This window comes from Psammomys obesus, unplaced genomic scaffold (assembly GCF_907164565.1).
Source record: "Psammomys obesus unplaced genomic scaffold, mPsaObe1.curated_primary_1811, whole genome shotgun sequence".
Taxonomy (NCBI): Eukaryota; Metazoa; Chordata; class Mammalia; order Rodentia; family Muridae; genus Psammomys; species Psammomys obesus.
In genome coordinates this window covers 3,884,809-3,910,778 of record NW_026587556.1, presented here as the reverse complement: position 1 = coordinate 3,910,778, position 25,970 = coordinate 3,884,809, and the positions used below count along the sequence as shown (strand labels likewise).

At 36.5% G+C, this 25,970-nt stretch overlaps 1 protein-coding gene and 1 pseudogene across 5 annotated transcripts in view; one reads left to right on the top strand and one right to left on the bottom strand.

Annotated features, from left to right (window-relative positions):
* Positions 1-25,970, bottom strand: part of Arid4b (AT-rich interaction domain 4B) — a 121,411-nt gene that overhangs the window by 55,519 nt on the left and 39,922 nt on the right. For all 5 annotated transcript variants that reach the window (XM_055603905.1, XM_055603904.1, XM_055603907.1 and 2 more), the window contains exons 3-8: positions 18,236-18,346; positions 14,288-14,353; positions 12,189-12,279; positions 11,690-11,769; positions 7,746-7,837; positions 2,198-2,336 (exon numbers count right to left, since the gene is read on the bottom strand). In XM_055603905.1, coding sequence (XP_055459880.1) covers positions 2,198-2,336; positions 7,746-7,837; positions 11,690-11,769; positions 12,189-12,279; positions 14,288-14,353; positions 18,236-18,346 — 579 coding nt within the window. The remainder of the gene's footprint in view (positions 1-2,197; positions 2,337-7,745; positions 7,838-11,689; positions 11,770-12,188; positions 12,280-14,287; positions 14,354-18,235; positions 18,347-25,970) is intronic.
* LOC129674026 (40S ribosomal protein S15a-like) lies at positions 22,897-23,281 on the top strand (annotated as a pseudogene).

The following is a 25,970-nucleotide window of genomic DNA, read 5'->3' as shown; positions in this document are numbered from 1 at the left end:
ATAACCCTAAAGAGAATAGAGTCACATTTAAAACCTTTGAATCACATTATAATTATTTAGTATTTTATGAATTAATAAGCCCTAATGAAGGCTGAAAAGAAGGACCATGTAAATGGTCAAACCTAAGATTTCCTCACTTTAAAATGGAAATGTGTATCACTTAGTTCCTAGTTTCAATTAAGATTAAATGAGACTTCTTATCTTGTTTGACACAAGGGTGCAGAAAGGGATTTGTAAAAACACACCTTCACTGGGCACTGTGGCTCAGCCTAATGATCCCAGTACATGGGAGCTAAAGCAGAAAGGTCTGTAGTTCAAGAACAGCCTAACTACACAGTAAGAGCTTATCTCAAAAAAAAAAAAAAAAAAAAAAAAAAGTAACAAAGGACAAACTGGAAAAGCAACCCAGGTAAGAACAACTCATGCTCTTCCAGCAGACCCAAATTTCATTCCTAGTTCCCATGTCAGGTGGTTCATAAGTACTTGAATTCAAAGTCTTCTAACTTCATGGGTACCCTCATAAACATAGCGTATCCTCAAGCAGAAACACAGACACATAAATTTTTTCAAATTTAATTTTAAATATATATTTTAAAAAACTTTCAAAAGTTCCTGGACTGGGAGATGAGTCTTTCAGTAAAGTGTTTGCCATGCAAGCAGTAAGACACGAGCTAGGATTCCTAACAACCATACAAAAAGACAGGTGCGATGGTATAACCCTAGAATCCCAGTACAGAGCAAAGGTGGTAGTGGTGGTGGTGGGGGGGGTCCTTAGTTTAGCTAGCAATGTCACAACAAACGAGTTTATGTTCACGTATAGCTAAGTTTTCACAGAAGTACATTTTATTTACACAGAGCAGTGTTAAGAAGTTTTTAGCAAAATACTTCCCTTTATTTTTTAGCACTACTCTTATAAATATGCATATATATGTGTATTTTTTTAAATTTATTTACTTGGGGCAGAAGAAGGACTGCATGAGTGAGCAGGTTAGAGGACAGCTTACAGGCATCCACTCTCACATTCTAATACATGAATATAAGAACATGAAATCAGGTCATCAAACTTAGTGGTGACTAACCTTTACCAGATGAACAATATCTGTCCCAGTAATAGGAAAATGAGTATCAATTCACAAAAGGTCTGCCTCCTTTTTGCCTTTTTAAAAAAAATGATTTATTTTTCTTTTATGTGCATTGGTCTTTTGCACATACAAGTTTGTCTTGTGTGAGGGTATCAGATCCCCTGGAACTGTAATTACAGACATGGAGAACAGCCATGTGGGTGCTGGGAACTGAACCCAGGTCCCCTGGAAGAGTAGCCAGAGCTCTTAACCTCTGAGTCATTTCTCCAGCTCTGCTTCTGCATTTTAGACTTCATAGTGGACTTAGTAGTTCTATAAGTTTACATAATGATTTTTGAACCAAAACATGCAGCTTCTTGATTATCAAAACTGCTTCTCTTAGATATCACCAAGACTTCTTTGTATTTAAACAATCTGGAAAGTAATCTTTGCTGACTAATAATGTACATACTCTCTCCTATTCAGTACCTGCAAAAATCAATTAGTTAGAAAAGCCACTGTTTCCGTACAAACTTAGTTGGTTAAAAACTAAACTTTATAGCCAGGCATGGTGGTATACACCCGTAACACAAGCCCTTGGAAGGTGAAGATGGGAGGATCAAAAGTTGAAAGCCAACCTAATTACCCAGACAACTGGACTACATAAAACCTTGTCTGAAAAAGGGAGGAGGGAAGTGGATGGCTCAGCAGTAAGACAGTTTAGTGAGTAATCATACTTGTTTGTTGCTCTTGCATAGGACCCAGGTTTAATTTCTAGCACCCACTTGGGAGCGCACAACTGTCTATAATGCCAATTCAATTCCAACACTCTCTTCTGGCCTCCAAGGGTGCGTACACATTCATGAAAGCAACTATTCATGCACTTAAAAATCAATTTTTTATGTATTTTATATATGAGTGCTGCATATAGAGACAGCATGCCAGAAGAGAACATCAAATCCCATGAGATAGTTTGTGAGCCACCATGTGGTTGCTGGGAACTGAACGCAGAACCTCTGGAAGAGGAGCTAGTGCTCTTAACCACTGAGTCATCTCGCTAGCAGCCACCCCACACACACAGTAAATATTTTTTTAAAAATGCAAAATACTAAAGTCTTTTACACTCAAATACTCACCAGTGCAGGAAACCACAGTGCTTTCTTTTTATCCAAACTAACATAATCTACACAAACAACTTTGCCTAGTAGCTCGTCAGTCTGTTTCCTATCATCCTCATCATCGTCACTGGATGAGGAGGAAGATTCCTCTTCTGGTCTAGAAAGAAAAAAAAAAAAAGTAAGACATTTTCATTTACCTTCATGAAGACAAACATACTAATTGACAGCAGGCTGTTTCAGAACTTTCCCCCATTTCCCAAAAGCTGAAAATTAACTCTTTTAGATTTCAAATCATTTTCTAAATTTCCAAACAGTAACAGCAAGCTTACCTTCAAACAGAAAGGTATCATATCCCCCCCCCCAAAAAAATATTCTGGATTTACTATTTTGAGTAAAAACATAAAAAAATAAGGGAGAAGGAAGGTATGGACACAGTGGTGTACACTGTAATTAAAAAAGTCAAGGCAAGAAGATCTGAAGTTTGGGGCTAGCATGAGTTACACATATCCCCAAAGATAAAACAAACAAAGATAAAGGGAGAAAAGAAGAACAAAAAGTCCCCAAATCCTCAAGAAAAGTGTAGGTCCATACTACACATCTCAGCATTACAATACAAGACAGGAGATCCCAGGGTCTGATTGTAGGCATATTCAGGAGATAGTCTGGTATTCCCAATACTGAGAAAACTTTAAAGAAAAAAAGGAGAGGTAATGGGTTGGCAAGATGGCTCAGAGGTTAAGAGCACTGTCTATTCTTCCAGAGTACCAGCTTATAATCCCAACACTCATGTGGTGCCTCACACGCCTCTCTAACTCCGGTTCCATGGGAACTGATGCCCAACTCTGGCCTCTGCCAGCAATGTACATATATGGTACACAGATATAAATGCCCACAAAACACGCATACACATAAAAGAAAGTCCTGACGACAAAAGAATAAGGCAGATTTTTTTAAGCTGGAAGTTATCATCGGGGGTAAGAGGCTAATAGTTACAAAACAACCACTGCACCTTCAACAGCAAATGAGCCCAGCTTGGCCCACACAATGCACACATGGTCGTGTGCTGCTGTAAAATGCCTTACCCTGAGTACTGTGCTGCGCTACTCAATTAGAAGTTTGGCAACGAACAGAAGTGTCTGAAACCCCAACATTAGAAAAAATTAAACATAATTCTATTAAAAAAGATAAAGAAAACAAAAGGATACTTTATACTGAATCTCATGACAAGAAAATCCACAATTAGCACTGAAAAAAAAAAAAAGATTTCTAACAACAGCTCAAATGCAATTCTAGTTTCAACAATCCACTGTTATTTCAGACAAGTCTGAACCAATTTCATACTTCACATGTTGTTTTGTTTTTTTTTTTTTTTTGAGACAGGGCTTCTCTGGGTAGCCTTGGCTGTCCTGGACTCCCCTTGTACACCAGGCTGGCCTCCAACTCAGAGATCCACCTGCCTTTGCCTCTCTGAGCGCTGGGATTACAGGCGTGCGCCACTGCGCCCACTTATATATTTTAAAGAGATTAATTTTAGTAGAAAACTAGTAATGCACGGGTTCTTAAACACTAAACCACTGGTATATAGACATATGCAATCATAAAAAGGGATGTTTTCCAATTTTTACCAAAAGTTAAACTGTTAACAGGAATGCAAGCCAGAGATAGACTACTTTCCGTAGAATGTCCAAGAGCCCTGGATTTCAATCTTTATTTAAAAAAAAAAAAAAAAAGTAGAAAATCATAATCTCACTTTTATATCAAAAAAGGTACATAAAACAAAAATTATCTTTTGAATCAGACAGTAGCAAAATAGCCCCCATGGCACAATTTTGTGAACATACTTAAAATTGTAACCAATAAATTTTTTTAAAGTAAGGTTTATAATATGCAAATTAATTTGCATTCATTGTCTAGATAATTGTTCAAATTATCAAAGGATAAAGTTTATGGCCATAAATATCCTTTGTTAGTAAAAAACAAATTTTATTAGGCTTTATTTTTCCTCTGATACGAAAGTGACAGCAGACGCTTGCCTTCCTACTCCAACAGTTACACGGACCTTTAATGGGTTGTTAAAAAGAAAAACAGTAACAAAGCTAGGAGAGAAAAGAACATGGAAACAGGTCCGTAATTCTAAACATTGTACTGTATAGATGGAGTTAAAATACAATTTCTGTCCTAAATAGGGTAGAAGTCCAGTAAGTTATACATTAAGATCAATAATTTACTTAAAACAATTAACAAGGTAGAAGTTGACCATTAAAAAAATTTCTTGGATTTAACAAGGATTAACTAAAGGCAGGCTATAAATTAAGTGGAAGGTATCAAAAATCAATTTCAGAATAAATGGGGGCAGATTAGCTAAAAGAAAAACAAAGGTAGCTCTACATAATTGGGACAATGAAGTCTTGGGAAACCTAGAGAAATATAACCTTACCCTTGTACAAAAAGACATTGTTTTGTTTATTTTGGTTGTTTGTGACATGGTCTTGTTATATATCCTAGGTTGGCTGCAAATTTGTCATCGACTTGTTTCAGCCTTCCAAGAGCTAGGATTACAGGCACACACCACCATGTCTGGCTAAAAATATATTTGAAATAACCATTGTTAGAACCACAATGAAGACATTTTTCTGTAGAATAATTGAAAAAGAAATGAGGGTCATAATAATGCCCTCAAGATTTAGGTCCAAGACTCTGTTGTAGAGAAGTAGTAAACAGAAGAATGAACTCTGAGAAAATACAGGGTAAAGAGATCAGTATTTCAAGTTGTGATATTTGCTTATGCTCATAAACCAAGCCTCAAAACACCAAGAAAGAACACTGTCAGAATTCTCAGTAATGAGACCAACCAACCACAGTAGTGAGATGTGAGAAACAGCTAGCAAAGCCAGTAACAAACAGAAGTAGCTTCCTCTCCAAAACTAGCTCCCTGGCCTTCAAACACTGCATGCATCCAACACAATCCGAAAGCCCATCTCTCATGGCACATTAAAATTCTTAAAAGAAAAATTACTACTTTAGCAAGCCTATAGTCATTAAGAAGCAGCACCTACATATACTTCATTCTCACATTCAATGCTATTTTTGTTTTTCTTTAACATTAGAAACTCTCTAATAGATCATAACTTTTGGTCATTTTAATAGATGAAATCTATATAATATTCCATATTAAGCTTATTTTTAATTTATTCTTGCATTTCTGGATTTTATGTAAACTGATAAAAAAAATATTAAGTTTTATGGTTATTTTCAGAATAAAGAAAAGTCTTGACATTAAAACTATTTTTGCAATGACATAGAAATGTGATTTTTAAACTGGAAAAAGGCAGCTAAGTGCAGTCCTGCTGCCAGAGGATATTTAAGCAGGATGTTTAAATGAACAAACATACTGACATTTGATCCCAATGTTTTCATGTAAATACATGATGATTATATTTAGTACGATCATTCTAGACATTGCACTAGGAATGCTCCACCAGCAAAGTCTATACAAACACCCTCAAGCCTAAATACCCAAATCTACAACACCTCTGAGCTTGGGTGGAGGTAGCTTAGCCTACCACTTGCTATATAAGCATTATGTGTGTGCATGTATGTGTGTGCGTGTGTGTGTGTATGTACATATACACATATAAGCATAAATTTAATTTTCAAAACTCTAAGCAATTTAATATTATTATCCTAATTTTACAGATGAACACTGAGGCATGAGAAGATTAACAAGCCAAAGTCATATAGCAAACAAGTGGCAGAGTGAAGTAAAACCAAGCCGTCAAGTGTTATGTAATACTACGCTAGGTAACTGGAATCATCACTAATGGATTATCTGATGTTTCACACGCACTATTCTGTTATCACCAACCAGAGTTATTAAAACTTGAATATACTCTACATAATTACAGGAATACTAGTTATCAATGAACTAACTCATTAATTCTCAAAGCTATCAAAACAACCCACAATTCACCTGCTTCAATGAATATGTTATGGTAATGTAACAGTCCTGTCAAAAATCAAAATCAGAGTTACAACTAATATTTCCAATGAAGGTCATTCATAACACTACCATACATTTTATTTTTACTTTTCTTTCTCTATATTAATTTTACAGAATTAATATAGAGCCATGGCTTGTCTGGAATTCAGAGATCCACCTGCCTCTGCCTCCTGAATGCTGGGATTAAAGGCATGTGCCACCACATTAGGCCTATCATTTATTTTAAGTTTATTTTTCTCTGTGGCTGAAACATTTAACTTGAAAATGTTGTATATAGAAGAATTTTTTAAAAGCTACAATGAAAGTGTCCTAAAAATAATCAATTCACCAGCAAAGTAATAAGACAGAAAAATTATCTGGCAACTAAAGAAAACATTTCCTAGAAGATTCAGAAAGTATAAAGTGAGATAGGAAAATGGGTAGCAATGACTATCTTTTCAACGCAGTGATCAGTCTTCTAATTTTCTTCCTCAAATGAGAGTTTGTTTACTATTAAAACTAATCTGGAAAATAACATAAGTACTCTAGCTGAGCAAAAACAAATTTGTCAGTTGAATAGGAAAAGCCCAGGGGGCCCGGGTGTGTTCAAGCCCCAGTTCTCCTTCCTTTGTCTCAGAATCATTTCCTTAATCTTTTATTTATTTACTTATTTACTCACATACATACATACATGATTTGAATAAGGAAACAAATGATACCTATTCTTTACGAGGAGCTACACAGCACCTATTTTTTTTACAAGTAGCTACAAGGCTGTAATTAAATAAGTGAGCTTACCCATCTTAAATCTTGAGGGTTCAGAAACACTTAAATTAATATCTGACTTTATATACTGAAAGCAATCACTTAAGGTTTTTAATAATCCAACTTAATATTTATTTTAGTTGTTTAACAGTATTTTGTTTCATGATTATATTTTGTTATTTTATATATAATTTTAAAATTCAAAGCATTTAATTTTTAAAAGAAAACTTTTGAGAGAATTAAATTTTAAAAAATGTTGTTGTTCTGTTTACTCCAACTTCTTTTTCTTGATTCAAGGAAGTGTTTTTAACCTTTTCAGGTATTTGTCTCATAGATACTAAATAGAAAACCACCTATATAATAAAAGCAAGAGATTTGACAAATGCAAAGATTTAAGAGCTTCATAAAAGGAAAATCATGTCTGGTTTCAAAGGAAAAAGCAGGACACAACAAAATGGTTCTCATAAAGGTGGGAGCCACAGAGTAAGCAAGATGATTAAAAGGGAAGGGAAGCATTAGAAACAGAGAAAACACCGTGAATAAAAGCATGATATCAGAAAACTGATAGGGATGACTGACTAGTTCCACTCCAAAAGCAGCATCAAGATGGATGAGGGAAGACCCAGAGGTAAACACAGCTGTTAGGATGGAGGGCATGGAGCTCAGTCCCATGCTGAGGAGTCTACATTGCTATTAGAACTGATATCACTAGGAGAGCTCATTAGCATTTTGTAAATTACAATTGAAAAATCATAACTATTAAAGCAATACTAGAATAAGAAATAAATTCAAGTTCACTAACAATTATGAAAATTGACTTACATATGGTTAGATCTTCTTCCTCTATTTGTTTTCTTTCCTATGACTGGAGTGCCAAAATGCTCAGGATTGGTGAGTGGGAGCTGGTCTAATGTCTGTGGGTGAGAACACAAACCCAAAAGTTATTACTTTGCAAGTGTTTCATTCATTGTAAATCAAACCAGTGTAATAAGTTCATATTTTGATTAATTTTTTCACTCAAGGAAGGCTACAATATAACTTTCCTAATGGAAAAAAAAAAAAAAGTTCTAGCTTCAAAGTTATTAGAATAAAGATGAATGAGCCCATTACTTGAAGAGAGGAAGAAAAATCAAGCCCTGCCTGCCTGTCTGTCTAGGTGACTCCTTACCTATTAGAAAGCAACACACACCCAAAAATCACTAAAATATAGAACAACCAACAGTTTACCCAAAACATACATATGAGGTAAGACAACTTATAAGGGCTAATTCCCAGGATGAAGACAACCACAACTCAAAATTTTTCCTTGATTTTTATAAATGATTTTTTATAATCATATAATTTTTATAAATCATAATCCATAAAAAATTATAAGTAACCAAAACAAAATAAGATCAAAATAAGCACTATCACCTTGAAAGAAGGCTCCAGAGAAGATATATTATACTTTGGCAAATGTTTTCTACAATAAATCTTTCCTGAAATGACTTTTAGTATTTAATTTCTTTTGTTTTCCTTTTTAATCTGCAGCAAACAATGTAACTGCTGGTATAAAAATGAGTATTCATTCCTTAATATAATCTACACATCTCACAGGAATATATTTTTCACAAGATTTTGTCTTTTTTTCAGCCTTTATTTCTCGAAAAGTATATCAAAGAAGTATATCAAAAAGTATATCAAAAGCCTAAGGCAGCACTTCAAAGCCACTACTCTAATCAACTCTGACCTTTACACCTCAGTGCTGACAATGTGCCTATTTTCTTTTCACCCAATAGCACAAGCACATACACTGAGACACACACACAGAGAAACACAAACACATACACTTTTTTTTCTTTTCTATCAATAAAATTCTTGCTATTGGAAGCTAATTTATAAGCACTGGGGAAATTATATATTCCTGGGAAAATTGCCATGACAAAAAAAGTAAGACTGATGAACTATTTAAGATAAGATTTCTTAAAGTTACATATTAGAGTGTTATAAAAAGAGGTGTGTATCTACAGGGCAGAGCACTTGCCAAACATGCACAAGGACCTATGTTTGATCCTGAGTACTTGGCAAGAGAAATCAAAGACAAGGTATACACATTCCCTTCACACAAGGCTGCATCCCCTTTGATATACTCTTCTTTCCAAACCATAATACAGTAAGATTACAAGAACTTTCTAACTGTTTAACTATTTTTTTTTCTCTAGTAGAGGATGAGCTACTTAAGCAGAAATGCCATGTCCACACAGCTCATCAGTGTCCTTAGCATAGCATTGACAAGTGGAAAGGGATTGATGAATGAATCACACCCCTATTATCCTAACTTCCCTTCAGCAAAACATAAATGAAAGTACACACCAGTACAGACACAGAGAAAACAACCTCCTTGAAGGTACCACAAACAGAGTCTTACATACTATTTCAGCCTATCCCTGCCTTATGAACCAATCCAGTTTCAAATTCTTCTGGTAACAGCCAAACTATTATATTAGATATTTCTTTACATCAAGCCTTCATCACGTGAAGGGTTTTAAGCTACCATATATACTTACTGACAATAACTGGATATGTGTTCTAAGGGAATGGAGTTATATATAAACCTCATAAATGCAGAAAGATTATTTTACCATGTCACTTGCTCCAATGTAGTCTGATTTCTTACATGTAAACCTTCAAAACTGAGTGTGCTGGTGCAAAGCTGTAATACAACACTTGGGAGAAAGGGCAGAGGTTCATGCCACAAGTTCAGTATATGCCCAGCCTATAGAGAGAGCAGCAGCAAAAAGCCAACAAAACAACAAACTTCTAAAACTACGCCAAATTGTGATGGCACATACCTATGATTCTAGCACTTTGGGAGGCTCTGATGAAATATAGAGGAAGACAGAATTTCAAGGTCAGCATCAACTAATGAGCAAGTTCAAGTTCAGCCAGTGCTGCATTGAGAGACCTCATCTCAAAAGAACAACAAAACAAGCAAATACAATCCAGTAATTATTGAAGGCTCTTATAAAGAAAGCAGTATTGAGAAAATGAGGAATCAACACGAAAAGAAAATGTGGCTATTCTCCTAAAGTAGTTTAAAGTTCATAGGGCAAGTAAGTAACAAAAAGGACCATAAAGCAAAAACACTCCAGGGAAGTATAAAAAGATAAAGAATGAGGTTGATCTAAATTGGGCAAAAAGCCAATGAAAGATATTATACAGGAGAAAAGCATTTCTGGTGGCCTTAAGAGAAGATTCCAGCAAGTGGAGAGGATCTGAGCTCAACAGGAACCAAGATAAGCCAGTACAAATCGTATCTGGAAATATCAAACAGTCTGCTAAGAAGTGCAGGGAGTGGTAGACTACAAGAAACTTAAAATATACATGGGATTTCAATCATTGAGGGAAGCTTAAGTATTTTCAAAACAAAAACATTGTCTAATATAAATAATACTAAAGCATCCCATACTTTAGAAACAAAGAGGACAAAGCTATCACAGTTCAGTTACACTATGTATCAGTCACTTTTGACAGAATGACCTAGACCATGCACAGCATGTTACTTTGTAATGCTGACTCAAGTTCCTGAGTTCAGATCCTTGGCCCAGTTTTTTTTGTTCAAGTAAAGAGCTGGCTTTAGTGCTTCAGAGTGCTAGTCTAACATGTTCTCCTATTGAAGGCGATCAAGTCTCCTAACTAATTAAGTAGGGGTGATTAACAACAGCAACCATGCATAATGCAAAGAATGTGACAATGTACATAAGTCACTTAGCAAAGCCTCTGGTAGACATGCACTTCATTACATCTGACTTAACGAACAAGTGCTCAGCTCCCTTCCTGTGCCAGGCACTGTATCAGGAACTATGATCAAAGCAGCCAAGAAAACAAAGCCTGCTCGTGATACATGCTACCTAGGAATGTGGACCACCAAAACAAACAAAATGCATACTTTAATATCAGGGAATAATTAACACTGTGAAGGAGAAATCAATGTAAAAGATAAAGAGGGTGGTTTCAGAAAGGGCAAGCAGCCAGGCAAAACTATAATGTCAATAGGAAGTGTTCCTGATTGCTTGTCATCTTCAGCTCTCCAAGTATTTTTATTAATTCTTAAGAAGCCTTTAAAGTCTTATAAAACCTGGATGGAATAATAAATCAGACACTTCTTTCTCACAGTTAGTTACAAATGACATAAAGCTACATAGAAAAAGCCCAAAGAACAGGCATAGCGGTACATGTCCATAATCCCAGCATTCAAGACACAGAAACAAGAGAATCATGAGTTCCAGACCAGCCTGGAATTCACAGAAACCCTATTTAAAAAAAAAAAAAAAAAAAAAAAAAAAAAAAAAAAAAAAAAAAAAAAGCCTCAAGGCAATTAAACAAGCCTACAATTTTCTTCATGGAAAAGTATTACAATGCTTTAAACAATAAAGACAAATTTTCGTGTCTGAACTCAGGGTTTCAACATAGTTCACAGATCACATTATAATGACACTTCTGTACTCAGGAATTTACTGATAACAGATTTGTTGGCTGGATTGAAAAAGCAAAATTTCACTCCTTCCATACAAAATAATAACGTGTTTAAACCAGGCATAGTGACACAGACCTCTAATCTTAGCACGCAGGAGGCAGGGGCAGGTGGGTCTCTGTGAGTTTGAGGCCAGGTTGGTCTATACAGTGAGTTTCAGGACAGCCAGGGCTACACTGTGAGATGAGATCCTGTCCAGAACAAACACACAAAACAACAACAAAAGATGTGTTCATTTAACTCGATCACTTACTTCACTTTCAGCAAAATGCCTCTCTCCTTTCAGACATAATGAAGATCTTCTCAGTGTCTTCTCATCTCCATCATCAAAAACTATGTGAGGAAGTAAAAATGAAAACAACTGAGGAACTTTCCTAAGATGATGTCAGAAATCATTAAATTTTCTTAGTGCAACAGTCCAGCTACTACCAGAAATTGTGTTCTACACCAGGTTAGACAGCTAATAATACTGAAATCTATACTTAGAAAAGGAAAAACAAGTTTCTGTAAGATATACTTTGAAGTGGAAATAGTTAGAAATCCAACTATACACTCTATATACTAAGTAATTTCAAATTATATGTACATATAAACAGCTTAGAAATATTTAAGATCTGAAAGATAACCAGTAACAGAGTCTATAGCACTAGTAAAGGAAATTTAATCCAAGAAATCTAGCTTTATCTGCATTATTGTAACATAAGTTTTGTATAACTAAAAATAAAATTTTTAATAGAGAATTATTGTCTTACCCACAGTATACCAACTTGCATCTGTCAGTTTATTGATAACAGCTTCCTGATAGGCACCATCAATACTCTTCACTTCCACGATAGCTCCTACCTAAAATGTTATTTAAATATTAGAAAAACTTTTTAAAGACAAATGAACCAAAAGCAATAAATAATAACCAAACCTTGTTTTTTGTTTTTGTTTTGTTTTGTTTTGTTTTGTTTTAACTAATACATGGTGATGAATGAAACTGCCATTGGCTTGATTTGCATTCAAGATGCATGTAGTTTTACTGACATACTTTTCTATCTATCATCAGTGAAAATGTCCATACACTGTGTAAGGCAAATACATCTAAGTATTATTAAGAAAGCAGTTTTGTCCTTATAGGCCTGTAACGGCGACTTAAGAACTCCCAGGGGTCTTTACAGAAATCTGAGAAGTACTGCCTATGAAATAACTGTCCTTCCCTAATCCTCCCACATTTCTTTCAAGGAAGCTGAGGATGGACAGAGGTAATCAAAAAAGTCCTGAGCTCTTCTTAAGGGTTAGACTGTCCCACTGCTGATGGCATTTATAGTACTTTCCATCTTGCCATGAAAATGCTATGCTGGTATTTACACTTTCATGGTCCTTATAGTGATGATTAAGATAAATTCCTTAAGAGAAGAAACCTTGGCTCTATGAAATGATCAAAGAGTAAACAAAGAGCACAAGAAATCAGACAAGTCCCATGAAGAATCAATAAACACACACTCAGTTTTTAAATCAGGAATCACATTATGTGCCGTTTTTCTATACATTCATTATTCAAAGCATACTGAGATTAAATAACCATGATTTCTATTGATTTCCTCTAAGAAAAACATGAACCCAACTGAAAAAAAAGCTACAAAAATCAGGAAATAGTTCAAATCTACAGACATCACCTCCCCAAATACAGTTAAAAATACTTCATTAATCCTATACCAAAACTTGTTACAACTGGATATACAAAGCCAAAACAGTAATACGACCTCATTACACACACAAAAAAAATAGTAAGTCAACTCTACCACTATTAAAGACACTAGTCCAGTCTAAGAAGAGAAAGATAGTTAAAGTCTACAAAACAGTTGCCAATTCCACCCCTAGGCAGCAATGAAATTCCTAGTGGTAGGTACATGTGGGTCTACAGCAGAACAAGGCAAGTCAGAGAGCAAAGAACAATGGTGCCATGTGTGGGACACAGTGTATACGAAGAATCCAAACAGCACACCTTCTCATTCACAAGCTGTGAACCTATCTGAATCTTGACACTGACATTATTGCTTGTGAAACTGGAGTCAAATTACTTCTTTTCTTCAATTGTCTTTCCTATAGAGCTGTTCTCAAGATTTAATAAAACACTACATGTAAAAAGACTTGACACAGTACTAACACACATTAAGTAAGTGGAAGCTAAAGGATTTGTCTTCTGATCCTTACATGTGACAATGGACTCTCAAAATATTAAAATGATGCCTATAAAATAAAAATGATTTAAAAAACCTGTTTTTATAAGGTTAAGAGTTAGTAATAAACATTTTTTTTAATTGATTACTTTTAGAAGCCCATGGTACCATGTAAGATATGTTTTCTGCAAAGGTCTACAAATTTCTCCATTCTTCTTAGTATTTCTTAAGATTCCTCAAGCCCTAACAGTGGGCATTTTCAGCCACAGTGGTTTCCCAAACTCCCTATAACTGGCATACTGGTACACAAGAAAGTAAAGCAACTATCCCACTAGTGGATGAAGAACAAATAGATCAGCCTCACAGTTACCCTCAAAAGATTTAATCTGCCAGCAGGTGGCTCCAAAATCAAGCGCTCTGGATTTCGTTTTGATTTTCTTACTTTTGAGAGCACAGCTCTTACACCAAGCACACCTGAGTGAGAGCAGTTAATGCCTCCTTGATGCTCATTTCATCTTTAAACACATATTTTGCTATCATTTCAGATATGATTTAACATTAAATATATTTTAATTAGTCATTTTAGGGAAAACTATGTATCAAACTAATAATGAATAGCCAATGAGTTAAAAGGAAAAAGATCAAGTATCAGTCTCCAATCAAAACTGAGAATAATGATGACTCACCTTCAGTGGGCCCTTTATGTGGTCATCCTGAACTTCCACTGTTGAAGAATCATGTCTAAAGGTCACCTAAAAAAAATATGAATCCAATTAATCATACACCAAAAACAGTCAAAGCAAAACAAAAACCAGTATCAGCTCGTGTATGTTTAAATAATACAAACTAAATAAAGACCACCTACTCTAAATAAAAGGCCAAACACTAAACAGAGTAATAGAAAAGTCATTTAAACAGATTTTCTTTGTAAAATAAAAATAACCACTGACAGACACCACACCTACAAGGCTGGGTGTTCCATTCAACATACTGTATTCTAACACTTATTACTTTAGTTGTACAACGTCCTGCCCTTAAAATTTGAGGAAGAGGATGTAATGAGCTTAGCCCTATGGGGAATTGTATCATTTTGTGTACGCCTAATTTAATAGTAAGCAGTAGATATAAATTTATTTTTCCTGCTGTTTTGTTTTGTTCTGTTTTTTGTTTGGGTTTGTTTGTTAGTTTTGCAAGTCTCGCTATGTAGCTCAGCCTCGCCTCAGTCTTGTATTTAGATTACAGGTTTGTACTACCACACACAATGGACACAACAGTTACTCAGAATTAAGCCTCAGCTTCAAAGAACAAAGTTAATCAGTCTCCAAGTTTGTAGACAGTAGCTCAGAGGTAGAATATCTGTCAAAGAAATTTAATCTCCAGCATGGAGAAGAAACACAGAATAACCTCCTAAAACTCTTTCCCTTTTGTTGAAAAGAAAGCGAAGGCATAGAAAGTTTAAGTAAATACTGCAGGATCACAGAACTAGACTACAATAGAGCTAAACATTGGTAGTGTTTCCCAGAACTTTTTGTATCTGTATCACTACTATGGAAATCAGAGAATAGGAAAATAGTTAAAAAAAAAAATTTTTTTTTAAAGATGGATTTCACATCCATGTACCCTAGCTGATGTGGAACTCCCTATATAGACCAGAGTGGCCCTGAAATCAAAGATCTGCTTGCCTCTCCTTCCCAAGTGCTGAGATTAAAGCCAGTGAGGCCAGAAAAATTTAATACCTGGTAAAAAGCTTCATAGGCCAGGTATGGTAACAGCATGCCTTTAGTCCTAGCACTCAGGAGGCAGGGGAAGGAGGGTCTCTGTGAGTCCAAGCCCAGCCTGGTTTGTACAGCAAGTTATAGGACAGACAGAACTACACTGACACCCTGTCTCAAAACAAACAAAAAAGTACTATACTCAGTATTGACGTAGTTCTCTTCTCTATAGAAAAGAATTCTATAAGAACTGATGCATTAACATGTTCTTTAATATTAAAAGTCTAATGGTCAACATAAAACAGACTCACTCACTCATGGAAAGAGGTTGTGTATCCACAGTATCCCATGTGTTTTAGTAACACACATGGGGTTTTTAAGACTAAATCTTAACACTAGAATCCCAACATCTTCGATAATGCTTCACGTGGTATAAATGTCCAACAGATAACAGCTAGTAAATAAATGCATCACCAAGTCTGCTTAAAATGCATTTACTTTGTCTGAGACAGGCTGTCTCTATATACCCCTGACTGTCCTGGAACTCCCTATATATACAAGGCTTACCCAGAAACTCCCTTACTAACTGGAACTCCCTATACAGACAATGCTTACCTGCCTCTGCCTCTGCCACTCAAGTGCTGGGATTAAAGGCACATGCCACCTTGTCTAGCTGCATTCATTTTTTAAAGTTTGTTTTATATTTTTACTTATAACTGTGAGTCAGTGAGAGAGAGAGAAATAGTGTGTGTGTTCCTTCAAGAGTTAAAGACAGTTGTGAGCCACCAAACATGGGTGCTAGGAATCAAGCCCAGGTCCCCTGCAAAAGCAGCAAGCGTTCTTAACTATTCAGCCACCTATCCTGCCACCCCTCTACGTACTTTTAATTAATTATCAAATGTTTTAAGTTAGGGAAAGCATTAACTTTGAATTATAAATTGTGGGGCTTCCTAGAAAATTCAAAACGGAGTTTCAAAAGTCTATTACATGGCCAATGTGTCCTGTGCTGCCAACATAGGAAGTATAGCAAAGTACTGGTAGCCTTGTCTCTTTCCTTCACATCCAGAAGAGTGGGACAGCTGTGTCTCATCCCCTGGGTCATTTGTTACATAGCTAGCTTCAGATCTGAGATAAAATTCAACCTATGCTTTTCAAGCCCAGGCACAAGCCCTGAGTGACACTGCTCTTGCCCAAAGAACACACTTCTTGCTGGCACAGGAATGCTATCCCTGAGCTAAGGAATAGCTTTCTCCTCCACCATGAGAAAAAGTGGTTTTGCCAAATTCAATGTCATATATCCTAGAAGTGGCCCTAAGCAAACAAATGATAAAACTGATAAATGGGTTTTTATTCATCCTTTGGATGGTGCTGACAAATAACTACTGTGCTCTGAAAACACAATGTACAATGCCAGAACAGGAAATGTCACTGTAAAAGCATCTATGTAACCACATTACAAAGTAACTCCAAGCACCAGCTTGTGAAAATGGAAGGTAAGGAAGGTGGGGCCAAGATGGATACCCTTCAGGTTCAAACTTAATTAGAGGCCTTATCACATGGCTTTTAACCAGAGTAGAAATTAAAATTGCCCAGGAACCTTTAACACATGCTTAAGAGAGACACCCAGCAACAAGTACAGAACTCTTCAGGGGAAATATCATACCTTCCACTTGGTTAATTATTCAAACAATGGGTGCACGGTTGTCTACTCGTCTATACTGTACATCCTCCTATCTCCACTCTCCTTCCATCTAATGGAGTCCCTCAAGTCGTGGAACGCCCAACACTAAGATACTTCACTGGTCCTCAGTTTTTACTACCCTGTATTTTCATTCTCCTATTAAGCACTCATGGACATTCAATCATCTACTCATACTTTATGTTGGTATCATCAAACCCAGGGCCTTGCTCATGGCAGGCAGATGCTCTACCACTAGGCTTCAAATCCAGTCCCTTTCACTTGTTTTTGAGATGGAGGATCTTACTATGTTCTCCACACTGGTCTCCAATTCCTAAACTAAAATGATCCTCCTGCCTCTGCCTTGTAAATAGCTCGGACCATAGGTACACCTCACCATCTTATGGCAATTTCCTAAAATGAAAGCAATTAAATGTATATTTGTCCATTAGCTGAGCTTACTCAAGCACTTCAGAAAGATTTTTTCAAAAACAGCAAAGGGCCAAGTATCAGGTGGCATACACCTGCAATTCCAACATTCAGAGGTTGCAGTTTTGAGGACTGCTGTAAGTTAAGGTCAGCCTGAACAACATAACAAGACCCTGTCTCATAAAAAAAGGGGCAGGGGGGACAAAAGGATGGGCTGGGTAAATGGCTCTGTAGCAGGTAGAATATTTGCCTAGTATTCCCAAGGCCCAAGATTCCATCTCAGGATCACAGAAAGGGCCACAGGAGAGTGTCAATACCGGTGTTTTGTTATACAGGGAATCTTAGGTAGACCTAACTGGCTAGAAACTTGATATGGAGCCCAGGCTGGCCTCTACCTCTTGAGGAGTAGATGTCTAGCCATCATTTTCATATAATAAAACTAAAGAATCAAATTAGATGGTTTCTAAGGTCCTTTCTAATACTAAAATATCAATCCAATGACCCAAGTCTGCAGTAAAATTATATTGAGATTATCAGCTGTGATAAGCAAATTTTATTCCAATTTAAATATTTTAAAACCACAAATATTGTGAGCCATCATGTGGTTGCTGAAAATTGAACTGAGGATCTCTATAAGAGCAGACAGTGCTCTTAAGCACTCAGCCATCTCTCTAGCACACAAATATTGTTTAGTTTGGCAGTGGGTTTATATACACAACATTTTTTAAAACTCATTTTACACAAAGATAATTTTTAGATTTTTAAACTTTAAGTATCAAATATTTAATGACTATTAAATTCCAAATAATACTTACCTTGACTTTAACAAGTCTTTTTGCAGTCTTGATCTTGGCTTCACAAAAGGCTCCTCTGTATTTGGCACTCACATCAGTGCCCACTGTCAAATAGGGAGGCTCATCAAGGGCCTAAAAATGCAAAGAAATATAACTTCATTTAAACTGCTGATTTTTTTTTTCCTACAAGCAGGCTTCAGAATACATCTAATCTTATTAAAGCAATGTAAGTTAAAATAGTGAAGTGTGCTTTTAACAAGCATCTATAAAATACTATAAATTTGAAATGTTTATCATAGACTAAATAAATACATATCACATAAAGACTTTTTCCTATTAAACACATACATTCTCGAAGATCACTCGCAGATAAAACCTTCCATTTAAGGCTCCCATCACCTATTCATTCATTCACTGACTTATATTATGCAGCTATTATACAACCACTGAATTTATTAGTTAACAGATCTTAAATCTCAAAGCACTAACAAATATCTTTTAACAGGCTAAACCCTGTAGCCATCCAGATTCAGGATGGTTCTGTTCTTTATCTCCAGGACTCTACGACAGAATAAAACACGTTCATGTGTTCCCAACTCTTGCTGAAAACCACATGAAGTAATCCATTATGCACTGTCTCAAACTACTGACAGAATGCTTTAATATGGGTTCACTGTTGGTCTGGTCTTCTGCTTTAAATACACTGCTCACTTGTGGTTTTTATTCTTCTGGTTCTAATCTGGCTGCTTTGATTTTTTTTTTTTTTTTTACAGTAAGCTGCATTTCCGCACTAAATCTAACATGTATCAATTCCATAGCCAAAGTAAGATTATGTAAGTGGCTTTTTCCCAAACTGTTTTATAAGAAATACTAATAGCCTAAGGCGTTCACCAAAAAGAGGCACCAAAAGTTTGGAAAAATCCATTACTGAGTAATCCCTCTGTCTCCTCTTTTAAATATTCATTAATATGCTAAAAAGTCCTAAGAAGCCCTACAATATTCAAAATTTTCAGCATGCCCCAATCTGTCCAGACTCTTTTTATCTTAATATAATTAACATCCTCCAGAAATCACAAAAAAACATACAGTACAAAACACTGTCAATGAGCACAGGACACTCAGGTCACCTACTGCACAAAGACATTAATCTAACTTCAGCCCTAATGCCCCAGCTAATGGACAAGGAGCAATCTTCCTCAAAAGAAAACAGATATGCCAATGTTATAACCAAGTGCTTGCAACTGCATCTAAGATTTGCACAGTGGCATTCACCTCTGGCTACAACTAAAGCTACATGTGCCCCAGAATAGCTATTAAGGCAGTCCAACATAATTTGTAGATAGCATTTATCAAAACGTCAAAAGTTGGACACACTGATATATATTTCATGACCTTTATAATTTATATTTATATTACAGTATAGTATAAATATATTACATATAAATATATTTATAATGTATATATTATAAAGGTCATGAAATATATATATCAACATATTTATATGGCCTACAGCCAAACCACCCTAAACACATCCTATCCTGTCTAATATTGAAAGCTAAGAAAGGTCAGGCCTGGTTAGCTCTTGGATAGGAGATTGTTTGGAAATACCGGGTGCTGTAGGCTTAAAAAAAACAAAACAGGAGCTCACAGCCCTGGCAGACACTGAACTCAAGAACCACTTTTCTCAGCCCCTCAAACAGAGATTACATGTGTCTGTTACAAAAAAAAAAAAAAAAAAAAAAAAAAAACCTTTTACTGTTATTTGTTCTTTGAAACAGGTATCTCCCTATGTAGCCCTCACTGGCCTGGAACTAGATATGTCAACCAAGGCAATCTTAAACTCACAAATCCACCTATCTCTACCTCCAGAGTGCTGAGATCAAAGACATGCACTATCATGCCCAGCCTGCAAAATATTTTTGTTTCTTTTTAATGCCAAATCAAGTGTACACTTTTAATTGAAAAAAGCTTTGGCATGCATGCTAAGTTTGCACCACAACATGTGTGAAGATCAGAAAGGTTGTGAAAGTCAGTTATATTTTTCCCCAGCACATAGCTTCCAGGTCATAAGCCATGGCAGCAAGTATCACTACCAATATGCTTTTAAGTTAGGAAATGCCTATGAGCCATGCTGTACATTTAGGCTGTAGTAAGAATGTGGCTTCAGGGAAAGAACCAACTCTTCCTTGTTAGTAACATTTCAGGGTTAACTGTAACTTGGTGACTTTATGTTGCTTTTTTTCATTTTCTATTACTTAAGTGTTTTGACTGCATGTATGTCTGTGAACCACATGAGGTCAATGGCCGTGGAGGCCAAATTAGGACATCAGATCCTCTAAGACTGAAGTTACAGACAGGTGTGAAACACCATGTGGGTGCTGGGAATCAAACCCTGGTCCTCTAGTAAAGCAGCCAGTATTCTTAACCATCTCTCAAATGCACATCTTCAACCCACCCATCTTAGCCCTCTTTAAATAACATTTTCCTTGGCCAAATTCCATACAAGATGTAATTTTGTTGCTTTATTTTACCAAGAATAAGAGGTGGTGTTTATGTGTCAATTCTTTTTAATAATCATTACAGAACATACATAGGAAGTTATCATGTTGTATCTTGAACACAATCTTTATCAATTATGTTTAAATAAGGAAATTTCAATTCATTTTGTGGTTAAGCAGAGTAGAAACAGTCTTCATGACCATATCACAACTACTCTCCATAACTCACAACTAGACAATAACATTCCATTTCAGAGAGAAATAATATATAATTAAATTAAGACTAATGAGAAACACCAAGTTATGAAGTATATAAGAAGTTAATTAAAAGCTACCCAATTGGAGCTGGGGAGATGTCAATCAGTAAAGCAACTGCCACCCAAGCACCAACCTAAGAACAGATCCCCAGAACCCAAATGAAAAGTCTGGCAAGGAGGTATGCACCTGCAATCCAAGCCTTAAAGAAGATGGAGATATTCCTGAAGTTAGGTTTAGTTTAGGCTTAGTAAGTTTAGGCTTAGTAAGAAAAACCTGCAGACTATCAAAGCAGATGCTGAGACTTATGGCCAACTGTTGGGCAGAGTACATGGAATCTTATGAAAGAAGTGGGAAATAGTAAAATCTGGTGAGGACAGGAACTCCACAAGGAGAGCAACAGACCAGAAAATCTGAACACATGGGTCTTTCCAGAGACTCATACTCCAACCAAGTACCATGCATGGAGATAACCTAGAACCCCTGCACAGATGTAGCCCATGGCAGTTCAGTGGGTTACATAGTAATGGGAACAGGGACTGCCTCTGACATGAACTGATTGACCTGCTCTTTGATCACCTCCCCCTGAAGGGGAGCAGCCTTACCAGGCCACAGAAGAAGACAATGCAGCCACTCCTGATGAGACCTGACAGACTAGGATCAGAAGGAAGGAGAGGAGAACCTCCCCTATCAGTGGCCGTGGGGAGGGGCATGCGTGAAGAGGGGAGAGGAAAGGTGGAATTAGGAGGGGAGTAGGGAGGGGTTTATGGGGGGATACAAAGTGAAGAAAGTGTAACTAATAGAAGTTAAAAAATAAAATAAAAATAAAACAGGCATTCTTCCCCCCCCCCAAAAAAAAAGAAAAGAAAAACCGTATCAAAAACTTCAAGAGACACTGGATGTCAACCACATGCCTCTACATGCATAAGCACACAACCATGCTTCTTATCTGTACCTACACAGAAGTATAAATGTTTAAGAAGTAAGCTTTGGGGGCAGGTAAGATGACTCAGTAGCAAAAGATGCTTACACCAAGCCTCAAAATCTAAATCCAATCCCAGGCCCCCACATGGTGTAAGAAAACAGACAACACACAAAAACCTTGTACAAGTTGTTCTCTAACTTCCACAGGGACACCATGGTGTGTGTGTGGTGTGTGTGCATACACACACACACCAAAAAACATGATTTTTAAAAAAAGGAAGAAGCAAAAAAAAAAAAAGTTTTTTATAGCCAGGCAGTTGTGGCACACACTTTTAATACCAGCACTCGGAGGATGGAGGCAGGTGGATTACTGTGAGTTCGTGGCCAGCCTAGTCTACTATAGAGTGAGTTCCAGGACAGCCAGGGATATACAGAGAAGGCCTGTCTCACTGCGTGGGGGAGGAGGGTAGGGGCAAGAAAGTGGGGGGAGGGGTGGCAAACTCAATGTCACCGAGATGAAAAGTGGAAGGAGCCAACAAATAAAATCAGGCCTTGTAATGTCACATACAGTCCATATATGTGTGTGTTATGTATGCGAGTCCATATATATGAAGCCATAATTGAACAATATTTTACAAAATATGGTCTTCTGATAGGCTTTTAAATTAACAGACCTCTGAATAAAATATAGTAGTAAGAATTTCAAATATTGCTGACATATTTTGATTAACATTCACATCAAATATTAGCACCATTCAACCAGTTCACAAAAGATTCATTGAGCTGTAGGATTTCTCCACACTAAGCCCACACCATACCCTCACCAGTTAGAATCCACACTAGCTGCAAAAGAGTTGATTCCTTAAAATATTAAAAAGGAATCTTGTTTTGAAATGATCTATTTTTCTTTCTTCAAGCTAAAACACATATAATTGTTAGATTAAAAAAAAGAGAGGACTTAAAATAATAGTAAGGGGCAAACTGTCATCTTTCCACACCGTCTTCATGGTGCACATGGAAGTCCTGGAGGATGCTCTCTCAAGAGTATAAACAATGCTGAGAAGAGAGGCAGCCACCAGGTCCTCATCAGGCCATGCTCCGAAGTCATCATTCGCTTCCTAACTGTGAATGTTACACTGGTGGATCTGAGATCACTGATGACCACAGAGCTGGGAAAATAGTTGTGGACTTCACAGGCAGCTTGAACAAGTGTGGGGCGATCAGCCCTAGATTTGATGTGCAACTCAAAGACCTAGAAAACTGGCAGAACAATCTGCTCCTGTACCATCAGTTTGGCTTCATTGTACTGACAACCTCAGCTGGCATCATGGACCATGAACAAGCAAGACGAAAACACACAGGAGGGAAAATCCTGATTTTTTTTTTCTAGAGATGTAAAACATAAATAAATAGCCTCCATAGATTTAAAAATAATAACAATAACAATAATAATGATAACAAGAGAAGTTAAATAAAAGAAGTTAACTGCAAATAAGAAAATAACTCTTAGAATGCATGCAAATGAAAAACAAATATAACCCCTAAAACAAAGACACGGGCCAAGCAGGAATGATCTGTTAGCATGAGCAAAGAAAAAGCAATGAGTCATGTTTTGCTAGTGTTCTGACTCTATTTTCCCCATTTTAATTTCTAAGACAGGGTATTTCTACATAGCCTGGAGCTTATGGTCCTTCTGCCTCAGACCCACTGGGTGCTAAGTTTACAGACTTGTATAATACACCCATCTTAATTCTGTTTCCTTTGCCTCATTCTGGGCTAGTTTCTATTCATAAATTCTCCTTTACTTTTAAGTGTTTGAATGTTAAGCATATCTGTCTAACAATCCCACAGGCACAAGGCTACAAAGACAGTCAAAATTTTGGAGCTACTTTGAGACATATTTAATCATCTAAAAGTAGAACTACATAACTAAAATTGTTAAATATTATTCAAAATGCAAATGTGATTCTCTGAAGATACCCAAGTCACATCTCTAACTGAGATGGTCAAACTGTCATAAGTAATGTTAGCAGAGCAGAGCAATTACTGGATCTATCATTACTTCAGCATTTGCTAACAACAGACTTGATTAAGTACACAGGCTTTCAAAGTACCAATGGGTTACTTTGCTAAACCTATCTAGCCTTTAATTTGCATATCAGAAAACAAAGGCATTATCAGAAAGGATTGAGGCCCAAAGTAGTTAGCTATCATTATGAAGCTCTCCATGTGGACAAATCAGAAATTACCTCAATACAAACTCACATGTGGCAACCTCAATTGGAATGATTCCTCACCACAAACTGGTGCAAATTCAAAGCTGATTCACTTTGTTCATTTGGTCAACTAGTAACAATACTAGTCAGATCTCAGTAGTTTTTAATCCAAAATCCAATGATAAAGTTCAAGACAGCTGATATGTATCATATGACTTTAAAGTGTTACTTCTCTACTTACAGAGAAGTAATCAAAGACATATTATAAACAGAACAACACACACACACAAAAAAAACAACAGTTGAAACTTTTAATTTATGGGGAAAGGAGTAGAGGTGAAATGTATGTAAATGAATATTCTGATCAAAGTCTGGTTCAAAGGACAGCTGTCACAAAGCATAGTCATGCGCACTTTTAATGCCAGCACTCCAGAGGGAAAGACAGGCGCACTTATGGGTCTGAGGCCAGCCTGGTCTACAGAGTAAGTTCTAGGCCAGCCAGGGTTGTAAAATAGACCCTGTCTCCAAAAAAGGAAAGAAGGTTTTCTGTTCTTGTTTGTTCACTTCTAAACTGCATGTCCTCTGCCTTTTAATTGTTAAGGAACACTCCAACTGTGTACACACACACACACACACGTATAACAGCTCCTGACCTTAAACTGGCTGCTAACAATTACTAACCCCTCAACAGCCATCCTATCTATATTTCCCTTCCTATTCCCCCTTAACATTATTGATATTGTCTTTTTGTTTTTACTGTTTGAAATCATTTATCAGCATGTACTATGTTAAATAATGAATTTCATTTTAACATTTCTACATATTCATATAATACACTTTGGTCAATCACATGCCTCATTTCCCACATTTATATGCATGACCTTATTTTTTTTTTAAATCCCAGGTATTGCACTAGTAACAAAAAATTCTTTTCTGTAGTGACTGCAATTCAGAGATAAATTCTCTTGTTATGGAGCTGGAGACATGACTAAGCATATTTAAAAAGCTGATGTGGTATTGTGCATACGCGAGCCCAGAACTGGTGGGACAGAGAGACAGGCAGGTTCCAGGGCTCACTGGTCAGCCAGTCAAGTCAAAATGCCAAGAATCCTGGTTTCAGAGAAAAACCCTTTCTCAAAAACTGAGATGGAGGGGCTGTCAAAACAGCTCAGTGGGTAAAAGCACTTCCCTGGCAAGCCTGACTGCTTGAATTCAATCCTTAGAAGTCACATAAAGGTGGAAGAGAGAACTGACTCCATGAACTTGTCCTCGGACCTCCGCAACACTTGGTATGGCATGCACATCTCCCTGGATCATACATACGTATATATACAAAGTCATCTTAATTAAAAATCATTTATAAGGTGAAACCCATTAAGAAATATACCCAACATCTAATCTGACCTCCATACATGTACACATGGTAAGTGCATACACAACACACCTATATCCCACACTTTTATATTAATGAAAGACAGTACAAATATTAATTAGGAATATATTACCAATTTCTATGGGCTTTAACTCAGTGACATAATGGATGTTTTGCTTAGTTCTATCTCAAGCACTCCCAAAAAGGCAGATTCCTGAATGAGATGCCTAGGTTCAAATCTACCACTTTACAGTTAAATACTGGATTAGGACCTTTGGCTCATACTACAGTCACTACCTCACAGGGATGAAAAGTACATCTTATATCTGCAGTATGTGGAACATACCCAGTATACAGTGGAAAAAAAAAAAAAACCTAGACCAAACAATTTATGTCCTTAAAAGGGGAGTTTGGTCATTAAAAAACAATTTCTATATCAAGAAGAGATGTCATTATCTTTTTCTCTTCCCTCTCCCTATCCTAACCCCTCA